At 49.8% G+C, this 16,179-nt stretch overlaps 1 protein-coding gene across 6 annotated transcripts in view; it reads left to right on the top strand.

Moving 5' to 3' along the window:
• The window catches only part of SNX29 (sorting nexin 29), a 500,159-nt gene that overhangs the window by 351,340 nt on the left and 132,640 nt on the right, over positions 1–16,179 (top strand). For all 6 annotated transcript variants that reach the window (XR_006198016.1, XM_042923016.1, XM_042923020.1 and 3 more), the window contains 2 exons: positions 7,558–7,613; positions 10,286–10,367. Coding sequence is in view for 5 of the 6 variants with exons in the window: in XM_042923016.1 (XP_042778950.1) it covers positions 7,558–7,613; positions 10,286–10,367 (138 nt within the window). In the remaining variant the exon portion in view is untranslated. The remainder of the gene's footprint in view (positions 1–7,557; positions 7,614–10,285; positions 10,368–16,179) is intronic.

Raw genomic sequence — 16,179 nt, 5'->3', positions numbered from 1 at the left:
TCCTTTGAAGGCATTCACTGTTGCCAGTTTTCTGTGTGTCTTTCTAGAAATGGTTAATGCAGATGCAAAAGCACGCATGCGTGATGCGTGTCTGTCTTCCGAGTCCTTGATGAAAACAGTACCTCAGGTCACCTGTGTGTTGTGTGTTTGTTGTCATTTGACACTATATCCTAGAGGTCATTTATTGCGTATCGTTGCTAGTTCCCTGGCTCTTACTGCCGTAAATGGTGTTGCAATGTATGTTCTCGGACAGGTGAGTGTACCTATGTAATTCATGCATCTTTATTACTTGGAGAGAAACTAGTTGTCCGTTCTTAGTTAACTGCATATTTTCCTCATGCCCCTTCCCTGAAATTCCTGTTCTCCTCCAACCATGCATTTACCCATTTACCCATTTCTTTTTTTCTTTATTAACATTTGTTTATTTATTTTGAGAGAGAGAGAGAGACCGTGTGAGCACAAGCAGGGAAGGGGAAGCCGGGGCGGGAATTCCAAGCAGGCTCCATGCTGTCAGCGCAGAGCCTGATGGGGGCGCTCAGTCCCACAAACCGTGAGATCATGACCTGTTCCGAAATCAAGAATTGGGGGCTTAACTGACTGAGCCAGCCAGGCGCCACTATCCATTTCTGTATGTGTTCATCTTTCTATCCAATGGGAATATTCATTGAGCAATTACTAAGTGCCTGGGACCAGGATGGGCTCTGGAAATATTGTCCTTGAGATCCTCATGGTCTTTGGGGAGAAGCAGACACATGAAAACCTACATGGCAGAAATGTAATAGTCCGCATTTGTTCAGGCTTCCAGAGTTTCCCAGAGGACAGCATAAAAAACTCTCTGAAGCTCTTCATTGCCAGTTCTCTACTCCCCACGGAGGGTCTTTGACCTCAGCTGATTTTTTAAACCATGCAAATGCCTCTAATTGTTTGTAAAACAAAAGAACAAATAAATAGATAAACCCAGAAGCCTGAAAGTGGTCCAGCCCTGGGCTGGTTGCCTCCTGTGGGGCCGGGAAGCCCAGGCCGACTTCGTACTCAGAGCACAGCCCTGGGTCTGTCTGCTCTCTGGCTTGGCCAGCCACGCTGGAAGACAGCCGTGCCATGGCACATTTTGTTCCTTATTAAAAAAACAAGACGAGAGAGCAGGGGTACAGTTGGGCTGGGAAATAGTTGTGTTTGGCGACACAAAGTGAGAGCTAATTGCTTAAGGGAAGGCTTTTCGAGAAGAACCATGATGGAGAAGGTGACTGTGGAAAATGTAAACCATGGGTGTCCTTTCGTGATTGGGACACAGGTTTGCTGCTCCAGAACGTCTGCCTTTTGCTTTTCTTCTGAGCGGTAAATCTGAAAGCCGTGTAATTAGAAGAGAGAGAGAGTACAGTTGTCTTCCTCTGGTTTTTCTTAACTCCAAACTAAGTTATCCTTATCATGCACGAGGATTGCAAATTTGCTCCGAAGCAGTTTAAAAATAGACATTTCAGTGTGGAAAGACAGCTCACATCATTCTCCATCTCGGCAGTCACAAGTACTAATTCAGCGTCCTCAGTGTGATGGGTGCCCGGCAAGGCTGCCGTGACACACAGTGCACGTGTCCCCCAGCTCACAAGGAGGGACCGGTACACAGACTAACCGCAATGGATTAATGGCCAGCCGCACAGCGTGAACCATAGAGGTGGCAGTGGAGATGTGTTTAGTTTCTGTGGTCTAGGCGGGTGTCTCCCAGGAATGCACATTTTGGCTCAATCTGGAAGGGCGTACAAACAGGTTGTGGGAAGGGGGTAGGGGAACGTGACTTGAGATGTTACTTGCTGCACACGTGATTTGAGGATTACACGTGGGAACACACTGGCACACAGTAGGTGTTCAACACACGTTGGGTGGTCCTTCCCATCTTTGTTGATTCTCTCTAATAGGGCACTCGGAGACAGGTTGTCACGGGGTAGGTGAGGAAGAAACCGGGCTTTATTGAAGCCAGGTGACTTCTCTCGCAGAACATCCCATTTTTTGTTAGTCCACTGAGACTTGACGCATTCTGCTCAGACTCTAGGCTGACGCGTGTATTGTCCGAAGGTGGGAAAGGACCTGGGGTTTCCTTGGGAGAGAGCCAGCCACCTTGGACTGGGTCAGGTCCGTGCCTTGTTCCTCCAGGCCGGGCATCTGCCAAAAATCACCCCGTCGCATCAAAGAAAACAGGCTTGTTAAGGAAGGCTTCGGATTTTAGACTCACGTGGACACTTGTGCACATCTGCTCTTGAGCGATTGAGTCCTTCCGGGCCTCCTTCACTCCATCCGAGGTCTCTGTACCAGCAGAGCCCCTTCCGGGTGAATCTGGGTTACTCCATCTCCTGGGCTTCTCCTTTTGCAGAAGCGAAATGCAAAGACCGGGGATTTTGTAGTGGGAGGCGGCGTATCTTTAGGGGTAAAAAGTGCCGTTCCCTCCTCGATCACTTACCAGCCGAATGACCCTGGGAAAGTTACTTTTTGGGCTACCTATGGCTGCATGTCAAGCCACCCCAAAACTTAATGACGCCAAAACACAACCATTTTCTTGGATTTCATGGTTCTGGGGGTAACCGAGTGGTTTTGCCCCACCATACGCTGCGGTCTGGGGCTCACCTGAGCTGGACATCCAAGATGGCGTGCTGATTCATCTGGGATTTGGTGCTGGCCTCCTGGCATCTCTGTTGCTTTTGTTTATTCACGCTGAATCCCCTTGTCCTTGCCTGCGGAATGGGGTGGACGGGGAACCCCTGTGCCCACAGGGCTGGGATGGGGAGGATCTGGGATGATTTTGATGGGAAAGCACTTTGTGACGCAGGAAGCCTTTGATGATGCCTGGTGGTGGTGTGTCTGTGTTTGCAGCCCCTCGGGACCGGAAGTCAGGGTCGCTCCAAGGAAAGGGAAGTTTCTCTGTCCACTCTCGCTGCCCCTACTTGCATCCTGATTCTGAAAGGGGGAGGAGGGAAGAGATTTTCCTGTGGCTCTGGCCGTTGCCTGATTAGTTCTTTCCTCTCTTCCTCCTTCCTTCCCTTCCTGTTTAAATAAGCACTTACTTAGTATGTTTGTTACTCTTTCTGGCCAAGTCTCAGTTCTTTGAGCCCTTATCCCAGGTCTGAGGAATTCTAGGTCAGAACAGCAGGGTGAACCAGCGTCTGGATTCCATTTTGGCCCAGTTGTGAGGGGCTACGGTGGGCTGGCCTATCTCTGCTCCCCCCGTCCCCAAGCAGCTCGTGAAATCCTGAGTTGGGAAAGACTGGGGAAGCTTCTTTGCTAACGCAGCCCAGAAGAGTGTTTTCTGTGAGCCTCACCTGCCCCCCCACCCCCATCCATGTGTGTGCAGCACCTGGGGTGTTTGTCCAGGAGGATCTGGGAAAGCTGGCTGCTCTGTGTCTCCAGGAACGGGCTCTGCCTTTCCTGCACCCACATGCTGCCACGTGAGTCCCCAGCCCACAGGCCAGGTGGGGACCCGCCTTTTCTCCAGGGCCTGAGAGAAGTGAATGAGAACATCCATGTTGCTGATCCCTGTTTTATGCCCCCTGTTGAGGGTGAAGCCAGCACAGGCCCTATCCTAGAGACGTGTCCCTCCAGGCTTTCCTTGTAGCTTTGGGCGGTCACAAGGGATGTTTGTGGCCCATGTCCTAATTCAGAAGGGTTTAACACCTTCTAGCTACTTAGATCCATTGTCCAAGATGATCCTTAAAACTCAGCACCCCTGAGAGTTAAGTTATGTGTGAAGAAAATACTGCCTTCTGAGAATCGATTCCTTTTTAGAAGCAGCTTTCTTTGTTCTTAGCCTTGTAAAGTGATGTCTGTCCTTAACACCCTCACCTTCTCTTTTCCTTGAGTCCTTCTGGTCTCCTTTCCTTCAGCTTTGTGGGGTCGATCCAGTCAGAACCTTCCCTCTTGCGAGTGCAGCTCCCTGGGTCCGAGCTCTGTTCGCTTCCAGTGTGAAAGCAGGCCGATCGAAAGATGGTGTCACCATGCACGAAATGGTGTGGCAGCTGTCTTCAGTCTGGCAGTCCCTTCTCCAGTATGCGTACCTGCTTCTCCTGTCGTGCCCGAGGAACCTTCCCCAGACCCGGGTGTCAAGGGGGAAGCTCAGAAAAGAGAGGCCAAGGGCTGCCCCACGGCCATGCCAGAGAAGGTGCTAGAGTCCTGGCCGTGCCACGGGGTTCCGTGTGGAAGAGCCAAGGGGAGCGTGGTGTGTGCGCGGTGCTGGGCCTTCAGAGCCTCCCCTTGTCTTTCTGCATCCCGGACTCCAGAGCATTTGAAGGCAAAGTCTCTACTTTCTTCACGGCTTTCTGCATTTCAGCCAAGTGCATTTTGCAGGGGGCGGGCTGGGCATCGGGCAGAGTATTTTATTTACTTTACACAGTTACACGAAAGACGCTTAACACATAATATGTGTCTGTTTATGGTTACGTGATCAATGCACTTTCAGTGTAGAAAGTCCAGAAAAGTGCAATCCATGTGACCTCTCTCTCCCCGGTGTCCCCTTTCCCCTCGTTTCATTCTGACCTTACTGATGGGTGGACGTCCTAAGTCGTGCTTAAGAATTCACAGTTCCAAGCAGCGTTTTGTGAAACAGAGGCAAGGAGCTATTGGCTATGCCATTAAAAATCTATCAGAAGCTCTCTTCTGGCGGGATAATACGTTTTTATTTAAATGTTCAATTGGCAGTACGTTATTTCAGAACTCAAATGATGTAAAAGGATATTTAGTAAATAGACTCATTTTCTTTTTTTAATTTTTTTTTTATTCTTTGTTTTTGAGAGTACAAGTGAAAGCGCTCAGTAGATATGTAGAGAGAGAGGGGGACAGAGGATCCAAAGTGGGCTCTGTGCTGACAGCAGAGAGCCCGACGCGGGGTTTGATCCCATGAACCGTGAGATCATGACCTGAGCTGAAGTCAGATGCTTAGCTGACTGAGCCACTCAGGCGCCCCCCATTTTCTTTTTTCTAAAGTGTTTACTTATTTATCTATTTAGAGAGATTTACTATTTATGTATTTGCTATCTATATATTTAGAACTGGAAAGTAGGGGAGGGGCAGGGAGAGAGGTAGAGAGAGAATCCCAAGCTGACCTGACTTGGGGCTCGATCTCATGAACCACGAGATCATGACCTGAGCCAAAATCAAGAGCCAGATGCCTAACCGACTGAGCCACCCAGGCACCCCCAAATAGCCTCATTTTCAGTGTCTTCTGCCGGCTGCCCAGGCCCCCACTCCCACACCCCGGTGCCCACGGGGTGCTCCTTTTCTAGGTGTCTTAAATTTCCCTGCTAGTGCTTCTCAATGCAGGAACAGACGAATACAGCTTGATAGTTACCTCTGCACTTGTGCGTTAAGGATAGTACGTTAGACCCACCACCTGCACCCTGCTTAGGCTTTCTCTTGATCTTTCCTGGAGATCTTTTCGTGACCGCACATGGAAAGCTATTTTGTTCTTCAAAAGCACATTTAAAATTTTTTTCTAAAGCAGTTCATTCGAAAGATAGATTATTTTAGTCTTATGGAAATACAGCCAATGCAAATTTGGTCTGTTTCTCTCCCCACTCCCACTCCTACTGTATTATCAATGATAGCCACTGTTAATGTTCTTCTGTATTTTTCCAGAATCATTTTCATGCTTGTACCCTCATGAATGTGCACGTGTAACCTATTTTTTGTTTAATCTGGCCATCTCGTACAGACATGCCATCATTTCCTGAATGGTTTCTCTACAGTTGGACCTTTAGATGATTTGCAAAAATCTCAGCCATCGAAAGAGGAATGATCTTTGATGTAAATTTTGGTCTGTGTCTTTGGTTATTTCCTCCAGAGAAATCGTAGGAATGAGGTATCTGGGTCAGAGCATGTGGATGTTCTTAGGGATTGTGGGACACAGTGTCATGGCTTCCCTAATAGATTAAACCGTCTTCCCAGCCGTCCACAGGAAAAATGACGGACACCATAACAGAAGGGCCACACCAACCAGTCCAGTGAGTTCCTGGTCCCTTTAAGCTGAAGTTTTCTCAGGTTGGGGGGTAGGCATGTACCTCCTTGTTGGGGTTGAAGGAATCCCTCCATAGCAGCTTCTTAGCCAAACCTGCTCATGGAGCCCATTTTAATTGCTTGGCTGCACACATCTGTCCAGGGCCCAGGTTGGGTGTCCTCCCCCTGGGCTGTGGGGAGAGACGGCCTTTGGGTCGGCAGGACAGATTCTCTGTGCCAAGGATAACAGAACATAGAGCTTTTCTCCGTAACGGCCATACTGTTAGTACAGTGCAGTTACCGTGAACGTCCTACCTCCCAGGTGTTGTTCTGGGTACTCTGTAGGCATCAGCTCATTTTGTCTGTAGGTGAACTCTGAGTGCTATGACTGTCCTGCCTGTTTTACAGGTGAGGACAGTGTGACCAGAGGGGGCAACTGATTTGCTCGTGGCCACAGGGTCAAGAACAGCTGGGGCTGGGGTTGACCCTGAGCCTTGTGGCCCCACAGTGTAGGCTCCATAATCATGGCATCCTCCTGCCTCGGAGAGAACCCACTGTGTCTTTAAGGAGTGCCTTCTGGCATCTCCAGCCCCCGGGAAAGGGTCCAGGTCTCACCTCCTTCCACCCCACAGCTGGTTTTCCCCGTGTTTGCTGAGGGTTTGGCAGAAAAGCCTTTGCGGTTGGACAGATCTGAATTCAGATCCACTTCCTGCATGTGTGGCCTTGGCAAGTTCTCAGCCTCCCTGAGCCTGTTTCCTCATCTATGAAGGGGTTGGGGGGACAGATTGTTATGAAGAACGATGCAGATTGTGGTAACAGGAAAGCTCTGACAGCTGTAGTGTGTGAAGTAAATGCTCTCTTCCTCAGTTGCCCACACCCTCCCCCTTTGCACTCTTTCCTCTTGGTTTTGATCCACATCCTTAAGTTCTGGCCACTTCAGATCCGATCGGAAGCTCATGCCCTGGCCGTGACCGTAATACCGCCATTTATTGAACATCTCCTGGTGCTGACCATTTCGGTACCTGCTTTACGGGGTACCTGCCATTCTGCCAGGGAGTGGAGTTTCTTGGACCGAATCGTGTTCTCCGGGGGCCCTTCTGAGTCAGGAACGGCAGCTGTGCTGTGCCTTCCAGGTGCTGGTGTATCGTGACAGGGAAGGATGGAGCCGTCTGGGCGCAGACGTTGACCTTTTGTGTTTATGTCCTCGGTGCGTCTGTGTTCATCTTGGTGGCAGTGGCTGTTTTGTCCACTGCTCATCTGGTATCTTGTACCTCAGATCCTAATCAGGTCTTTAGAGCTCCAAAATTACACGATTTTATAGGCCTGCTATTATCTCGATAGGGTTAACAGTCCTTTTTCTGTGAAGGTAATCAAGATTCCTCATGGTGACATATTTTTATTACCCCAACACCGTATCTAACCATCCTTCCACACAGTCTCTTCTTGTTTTCCAGTAACTGCTTTCTCACCTTGTTCTGAACAGGAAATGTGTAAGCATCATTGGGAGGCAGGATTCTTGCGTGATTATGCCAACCACGGTAACCAGGATGCATTTTCTCTCTCCCTTCTCCCCTTTCCTGATGGCAGGTGCCTGGAGATTTGAGCCAAACATCCGAAGACCAGAGTTTGTCGGATTTTGAAATGTAAGTCCACGGCATCTACTCACAAGGGCCCCTTTAGAGGTAGGACTCAGTGGTTTGGCTTGTCTCCCAGAAGACCACCGGGGGGGGAAACAAAGATCACTGTTTCAGTCTGCACAGGGCAATTTGGTTATCATAGAGGGAGAGGGTGTTCACCTGCAGCCCAAGTCTGGCCTTCAGATGTGCTGTGGTTCTCTTCTTGGGTATTAGAAAACAATTATTTTTTTGGCTGACATTTTAGACTTGGAAGCTATCACATAAGAATTTAAATTTCGCTTTAAAAAGAAAACAAGGGGGGCTCCGATCCCTACCAGGCCACGGTCAGAGCCGAGTAGCAGCCACCTCCTTCACACAGGGCAAGTACTCTTTCACTTACCACAGTGCCCCCTTTTCCCTGTTGCCTGACTCTGGCCTGCTGCCCTCATTTCTTTCTCTGCGTGTCTCCTGGAAGAATGAGTTCGCAACCCCTGAGTTAATGGAAACAGCAGTGGTTTGGTACATGGGTCTGATTTGTGACTGGATGTGACTCTGGCTGGTGCCCCTGATGATAAGCTCCTAAAGAACTTAATTGGTCTTCAGACTGTTTCACAATCAGGTTGCTTTGGGGTTCGGGTACTCGTGCATAGTTCCTCAGCCCAACAAGAACAGTATATACTTTGCTTCTTATTTTTAAATACATATTTTTAAATGTTTATTTTGATTGAGAGAGAGTGTGCACCAGTGGGGAGAATGGGCAGAGGGTGAGGGGGAGGGAGAGAATCCTAAGCAGGCTCCATGCTCTCAGCACGGAGCCAGACTTGGGGCTCTATCCCACCAATCATGAGATCATGTCCTGAGCTGAAATCGAGAGTCAGATGTTCAACTGACTGAGCCACCCAGGAGCCCCTCTTCTCAAGTGTACTGGTACGTTTTCCAGGATAGATCCTATGTTACACTACAAAACAAGTCTCCCTCACCTTAAAAAGATGGAAATTCTAGAAAGGACCTTCTTGGACCACAGTGAATTACTAACCAGAGGGATTTGTCTCTCTCCCACTCCCCGAGGGCAGGGTCTGGGTCATCTTGCTTCCATGCTCTGTCTCCAGGACCTAGAGTAGCCACTGGCACATAGTAGGTTCTCAGTCAGCATTTATTTAATGCATGAGTGAGCCACCAAAAGACGGAACAAGTGAGTTAATATCAAGGAGGGAAATGGCCCTGTAAACAGTTCTCATGCTGTGGGGTGAATGTTCTGAGACGGAGAAATGCTGAAGCCAGTCGGGGGTGTCTCACACTCACTGATCAGGAAGGTGAATGCAAAGCAGATCGTTGGGTCCGCTGGTGCCCGACCCACCCCCGGACAGAGATGCAAGGGAACACTTTAGGTGCTAGGACCCTTGGGAGGACCTTTCCAGGAGGGACGGGGAGGGATGGGAGGGGTGCCATTAATGTGCACACCAGCCTGATGGCTCAGAATTGCCATTTGGACTTGGAGCTCTGAGAGCTGATGGATGATTTTGCCCCGTGGAGGAAGTCAGCACCTCAGCTCGGAGCTTGGAAGGATGCCGCCTCAGGAGAGAACCATCTCTCTGTGAGACTAAAATGCTCTCTACGCCTGAGTTGGGGAGACCACTGAGTCCCGGGCTCTTCCCCCATCGTCTCAGATTGTGTTGTAAGCACAGAAGTCTGGTACATCTTTGTGGGCTGCTCCTTAGAGAGAGGGAGAGTTCAGGAGGGGGCACTGAGCCCGGGCACAACTCGAGGTGGAGGCCCCTCCCAGAGTTGTGCGGTGCCCTCGTGATACCCGTCAGGACTGACCCTCAGGTGTTAGAGACAGGGTTTCCGGCCTGCACGCCTGGCCTTCAGCCTGGTGGAAGATCGCTGGAGTGGGCCCGTGTACCCAGCGACTCACAGCTAGGTGACAGCCGTCACGTGAGGCAGAGCTCACATACCCAAGGGGACCCTTGAAGGACCCCTTAAATATCCCATGAGGATTCCCTGAGATAATCCAGGGAAATCATGAAATCATACGTTGTAGGTGCTTAGGAAATGACTTGCCCTTGAATTTAAATCTTGGTTCATTGGAGCCACACACAGTGGTTTTGGAGAGTTGCAAGGCGGGTATTTGCACCTGGCTTCCTGGTATCCCAGCCTGCCATTTTCTCTTTCCCCTCCCCCCACCCCAAAGAGCGGTTACCTGCATCGCCATGGATGTCGGTCTCCTGAGCCCCTGGGTGGAGTCTGATCTTAAAACGGGGGCCAGGATGTAGAGGGGCACAGCGAGGAGACAGTGTGACCCCTCTGGGTGCCCCAGGTACCCTGCAGTCATCAGGTCACGTGACCCTCCACACCCCCGTGAGGGCCTCCAATTATTATCCCTCTTTTCAGAGGAAGAAACTCAGATTTAGAGAAAGTAGGAGTCACGGTGACTCAGTTGTAAAGCTAAAGTCCATTTCTTATTCCAAAGTACACACTGTGTGTCTGAATAAAAAATACACATAGACTTAAACTAAGTCCCTGAAGAATGATCCTGGGGGCTGGGCGAACACACTTACCCAGGCCCTTCGTCTTACTCGTAGACGTGATCGATGTTGTCCTAAATTCTGGTGTGTGATGCCTCTTAGAGGAGAAGTCTGTTTTCCTCCGTTCCTCATTGTAAATTGAAATGACTAATTTTGATCTTTGGTTTCGGTCAGATCAAACCGGGCGCTGATCAACGTCTGGATCCCATCAGTGTTTCTGCGGGGCAAAGCGGCGAATGCCTTCCACGTGTATCAGGTGAGCGTCTGGTTTTCGGCCAGATGTCACTGCTGGGGTGGAACCAACAGCCTTTTGTTGCACTGTGGTGCCTCTGCCTCTCGGCCACGGCCACGGCCTCCCGACGCCAGCCTCCCAGTTGCCGGGCCTCCCCGAGGAAGGGGTCCTTCCTTCATGTAGACAGGAGGGGCCGGGGTGGAGCTTGTTCGTGTCGGTCAGGCCCGTTGGTGCAGACGCTGCAGATCTGAGCTTGGACAGCGGGAGCCAAAATGGGATTTGTCGGCTTGTGTTGCAGCCAGAGAGTCTGAGTGTACGTGCGGCCCCAGGCATGACCGGGCCCGTGGCCGGAAACCTGCTGCCATCTGCTCTGTCCTTTGCTCAGGGGTCCTTCTCGGGCTGGTGCTCTCTGCGGGCTGATGGGTGGCTTTCAGCCTGTCTGGGTGTTTCAGTGTCTCTCCTGGGCCTGTCTTGGACCAGGATCCCCTTCCTGATCCTCAGGGATGGGTGATGGACCCGTGGGATGGGCCAGGTTTGGATGTGACCCCTGCTGGTGCTGGGGTGTGTCTGATGGAGGGAGAGGAGTTCTTCTCTGAATGAAAAGCCGGGTACTCTTCTCAGCAGAAGGGGCAACAGTTACTTGATGTAACCCAGAGAGCAGACGTCTCCTCCTCCTCGGGGAGAACTGGTCGGCTCCTGGCTGGGACTTGGGTGTTGGGGACTGAGGGGCCTGTGCGTGCTTTGGGGGTGGTTTATCCCCAACACGTGGGACTCCAGTTTTGCATCTTTCCTCTGATTTCCCGATGCCTCTTTCTGCCCTGCCTTCCTTCCATCTTTTCCTCTATTGTCTTTTATTTTTCTTACCTTGGATCCTGATCTCCAGCCAGTGGTGTTCACCTGCCCTGGACTGCTCTGTTTTCACCACTGACTCTTAGCTGCTTTCGGCTTCGGTCTTCTTGTGTCACGACAACTTTCGTTATGTTTTTGTTCTTAAAATTTTTTTTAATGCTTATTTATTTTTGAGACAGAGAGAGACAGAGCATGAATGGGGGAGGGTCAGAGAGAGAGGGAGACACAGAATCCGAAGTGGGCTCCAGGCTCTGAGCTGTCAGCCCAGAGCCCGATGCGGGACTCGAACCCACGGACCGTGAGATCATGACCTGAGCTGAAGTCAGACACCTAACTGAGCCACCCAGGTGCCCCACGTTTTTGTTCTTACTCCCCATCAGCTCTGTGAAAAGTCTTGAGTTTTGTTGCTTTTTTTTTTTTTTCTTAAGTGGGGAATTGACCATCCAAGAAGACATCTTCTCACCTATTAAGATATTTTTCTCCAGAGGCTGGATGGTTAGGGAAAAAAAAAAAAAGACACCGACCTTGAAGATAGGAGCCCTGGTTTCAGTTTTGTAACCTTAAGTGAATCTCCATTTCCTCACGAGTAAGACGGAAATACTACCACTCCTTACCTTGCAAAGCTCTTGTCAGCGTGAGGGGCGTGTGGTGGGTAGGACACACTCTGTATTCTCGTCTTGGAATTTCTGCTGTTCCCAGATGCTCGCCCTGTGTAGTCTTCGGTGGCAGGCATGGTGGCAGGTGTGTGGTTTATAGGAAAAGGCATCTGTATGGTACACGCATCTTGAAATCTCACAGACAGGTGAGCTAGGGTTTGGCAAGGAAGCTTGCACCAGAAAGCGACTGGAGTTTACTTGTTTGGCAACGGCACTTAGTAAGTAACTCGTCAGTAAGTGTTGGGGAATGAGTGCCCCGGATGCTCTCACCTTTGGCTTAAGAAGAGAGTTAGACGTGACAGATTTCCATACATCTCCTTGGTTCTCTTTCTCTTTCGATGCCACACCAACCAAAAACCGTCTTCGGTGAGTGTCCTTTGAGTTCTGCTTTGCGGCCATCAGAGAGCCGGGAGGTGTTGCCCAGGGGGTGAACAAAGTGAAGCAGACAGCTTTATCTTAGACCAAAATTGAAATGTGATATGGGGGGTGTGAGGTAGCACCTCTTGAATGCAGCTGTCTTTCTCCTCTTAGCTAACAGTGCTTCTGGTCAATATCTCACAAGCGAAATCCACACAACATGTTTGGAGACATTCGAGAAAGCTTTTTACGGGGTTCTTACCGTAAACGATAAGGGAAAGAACAAGAGTCACTGAAAATGCTGGTACCATTGGACATTATTTTTCTTAGTTTAAAAAATGCCGTCTGTATATTTCCCCAAAAGATTTGAGATAATTTCTAGAGGAACACCTGTAAAAGAATGATAACATAGAAGTAAAAAATGAAATGTCAGGGTCTGGGAAAACGTAAACTGGTAATACTTCCATTAAGGAAATCACGGAAATCTGTCATGAGATCCTACACCAGTGTTCTCGTTGCTTTGTGTATTTCCTCTGGGCTTCCCGGCAGCCAGGGTGAAAATGGAAATGTGCCTATTTTGGATACTACCATTGCTAATGAGAACAAAATACATGAGCTCCTCAAAGGGAGCTCTAAAAGAAATTTCCACACAGAGCTGTAGATTGAGCGATATTGAGGGATGTAGTAGACAATCCCCAGTTACATGCCTGTGACAAGTCCCTGTCAGATTCCATCACATCTCCCTCAAAGGAAGACAAGGGTGTAACCTCCAAACAGATATCAGTTCATTCGAAGAGCCAAGATCAAGGGATCATCATGTGTAGTTTTCTCAGTAGATCTGGGCTTTCCAATACGACAGCCACTAGCCACACACAGCCATTTACATTTAAATGAACTAAAATATAGTAAACTTAGAAATTCAGTTCAAGTCCACTAGCCCCATTTCAAGTGCTTAACAGCCATATGCTGCCAGTGGCGACTTTATGGGGCAGCACAGTTACAGAAAGTTTCCATCATTGCAGAGAGTCCTCTTGGGCAGAACAGTGTCTCCAAGAGTGTCAGAAAGCAGGATAATTTTATGTGTGCTTAACCAGGTTCTAGAAAGACAGAGGCTGGGCATTAACAAATCCTGCTGGGAGAAAGCCACTCCGTTTTCAGCTCTTCCACGGTTTGGGATTACCAGGGGGAGAAAGTCTTCAAGTGTTGACCTTGTGCCGTCCACACCCTTGAATCTTTCTGTTCGGCGGCGACAGGAAGGAGCAGACTTGAACTTGATCTTACTTGTTGTCTTGTTTTAATTGTGTTTAGTTTTTACATTTCCCTTCTAGTTAAGGCACAGAATCCTGTTTTCCACTTACCACAGTGATGCATTTTCCTTTTTTTTAAGTTTTTTTTTTTTTTTTTTTGACAGGGGGGTGCATGGGGGAAGAGCAGAGGTCGGGTGGTGGGTGGGGGGAGAGAATCCCAAGCAGCCTGCCTGTCGTCAGCCCAGAGCCTGATGCGGGGCTCGAACCTACAAACCGTGAGATCGTGACCTGAGCAGAAATCCAGTCGGACGCTTACTGACTGAGCTACCCAGGCACCCTGCATTTTCCTTCTAAAATAAATTTAAGAAGAAAGAAAGAGAGTCTGCTTGAAGAACAACGCTAAAGAAATGATAATGCAAGCAGCCAGAGTTTGGGACAGTGTTATGTATTTGGGAAACACCGTGCTGAGGGAACAGACCACTTACAATAAAAGGGTAATGGGGAGAATACTAACAAGAAGCCGTAGCGGCCGCTGCCTCTCGCTGGTGTGTGTGCATTATGTCAAATAGCTCATTGAGTCCTCAAAAGCACCCTGTGAATAAACTCTTCTTCTCCCCATTTTATAGATGAGAAAACAAAGGCACGGAGAAGCATGGCATTCAGTAACATTTTTGGAGCCCAAATAGCGTTTTCTCACAAGGTGCCGGTTTCCAGAGGTTCTGAGACTGCGGGTGAAGCTCTTTAAAAACCCAAGAGGCAATTGGGACAGTTGCCTTCAATCTGAAGGGAGGGGCCCGGCCTGCCTGGGTGGCCGCCCGTGTTTCTGAGAAGGTGGGCCGCTGCAGCCCAGCAGGGAGTTTTCTCTAGAACTGCGGGGGCCACCGCGGGGCCCAGACATGTTACCCATCAAGCCACCCGCATCCACGGGCCGGGCTGAGGCAGTCTTGCTTAGGGAAGTTGTCCGAGCAGGTGTTCGCGTTGGCTGCTCTGGCCGTGGGTGGGTTTCAGGGAAGCTCCTTCAGAGCTTCTTGTTTGGGCAGCGTCAGGGCCTGGAGAGCCTGCCCGGAGGCCTGGCAAAGGTAGTCCTAAATGCCAGATGCGCTGAGATAGCCCACTGATGCACGTGGTACCAATGGCTTTCACCGTTGGTGTGGCGGGAAGAGGTCTGGAATTTTATTTTGCGCACGAGGTTCTGGCAGGACGGGCCATCCCCGGACGGGGGTGAATGCAAGGTCTTAAAAAGCGGCTTGCGCCTTTGAGCGCCAGGATTTCCACGCTCCGTCCCCGAGTCCGAAACGGGGGCTAAGGGGTGCTCTGGCACTAAGCAGGAAATGGCAGCGTTTGAGCAATCCTCAGGACAGAGGTAAAATTGGTGTCCAGAACCTTCCCAGTGGAAGGTTTGTGTCCGTGAACGTCTCTTACGCTTCTGGCCGCTGCTGATGCTGGGTTGCTAACAGACACCAGCCAGAGACACGGTGATTGAACAGCAACACGTGAACCAGGAGCAACTGTTTATTTTGTTATATTTTCAATTTTGTTTAACGTTCGTTTCTTTTTGAGGCAGAGAGAGACAGAGCATGAAGGGGGGAGGGTCAGAGAGAGGGAGACACAGAATCTGAAACAGGCTCCAGGCTCCGAGCCGTCGGCACAGAGCCCGACGCAGGGCTCGAACTCACGGACCGCGAGACCGTGACCTGAGCCGAAGTCAGACGCTCAACGGACTGAGCCCCCCAGGCGCCCCATGGGAGAAGCTGTTTAATAACTGGCTTTCTTAGCTTCTCTCTCCTTCTTCTCTCTGTGTTTACGTACCATTGCACTTGTGGGCTCGGTTTTCTGTCACTTCCATATCATTTGTTGTTAGTGAGTTAGCACCTGGTTTGTACCTTAGCAGTTGCTTGATCTTCTTCTCCAAGTACCCCCACTTCCGAAGAAGATTGAGGTCCGCCGTCTTTAAATTCTGCTGTAGTGTTTATGAAGGCATGAGAGACCTTCAAACAACCCGCCTATTTTGTTCTTAAGCAACTATTACAGGCACTAAACTGCAATGAAATAATCCATCCATGTGCTTACGTTCAGAACCCTTAAGTCTTTGCCTTTGAAAAGTACTGTTGGTGTAAGTACAGCCGAAACCCGTCCTCCGTGTGGGATTAATTTCAGACTTTGAATTCAGCCACCAGAAACACTGCCTACTGTAAAATACTCCATTTGCACAGCACAGCTAATTAGGTCTCCTTTGTATATATATATAAAAAAAAAAATCATTGCTTTGTTTCAGCCAAGTTCTTCCCTTCTGGATGGAAGAGGTCCCCTTTTCTAGAAGCCACAGCGTGTGGTGTTGGTTAAAGGTGCCCCAGGAAGGCCCAGAGAGTATTTGTGGTCCCACCCGGAAGGACCCCGTGTCACCTGGGCAGTCCTTTTGCAGGTTTATTCCATCGGGGCGTGTTTTTGTATGTGAGGCCGGGAATCCATTCTTTCCCCTGTTAATAATACATCACAGGGTCCAGGTGGGCTGCACGGGGTGTGGAGGAGGGTGACGCGTTTGTACTCGAGGCTGCAGGCTTCTCAGCCATTCCTTTTCATCCCCTTTCCTAAGAGGCTTACCCCGCGGGCCCTCCAGTTCTCTTCCCTGCGGCTCTGTCTCGAGGCTCGCTCTGCCGCTCTGCAGAGAGGGAGGAATTCGTTAAGTGGAGACGGATGAGACAGACACAGGACCCACAGCTGCTGTAA

The sequence above is a fragment of the Panthera leo genome, chromosome E3 (genome assembly GCF_018350215.1).
Source record: "Panthera leo isolate Ple1 chromosome E3, P.leo_Ple1_pat1.1, whole genome shotgun sequence".
In the NCBI taxonomy this organism is placed as follows: Eukaryota; Metazoa; Chordata; class Mammalia; order Carnivora; family Felidae; genus Panthera; species Panthera leo.
This window is presented reverse-complemented; position numbering and strand designations above follow the sequence as displayed.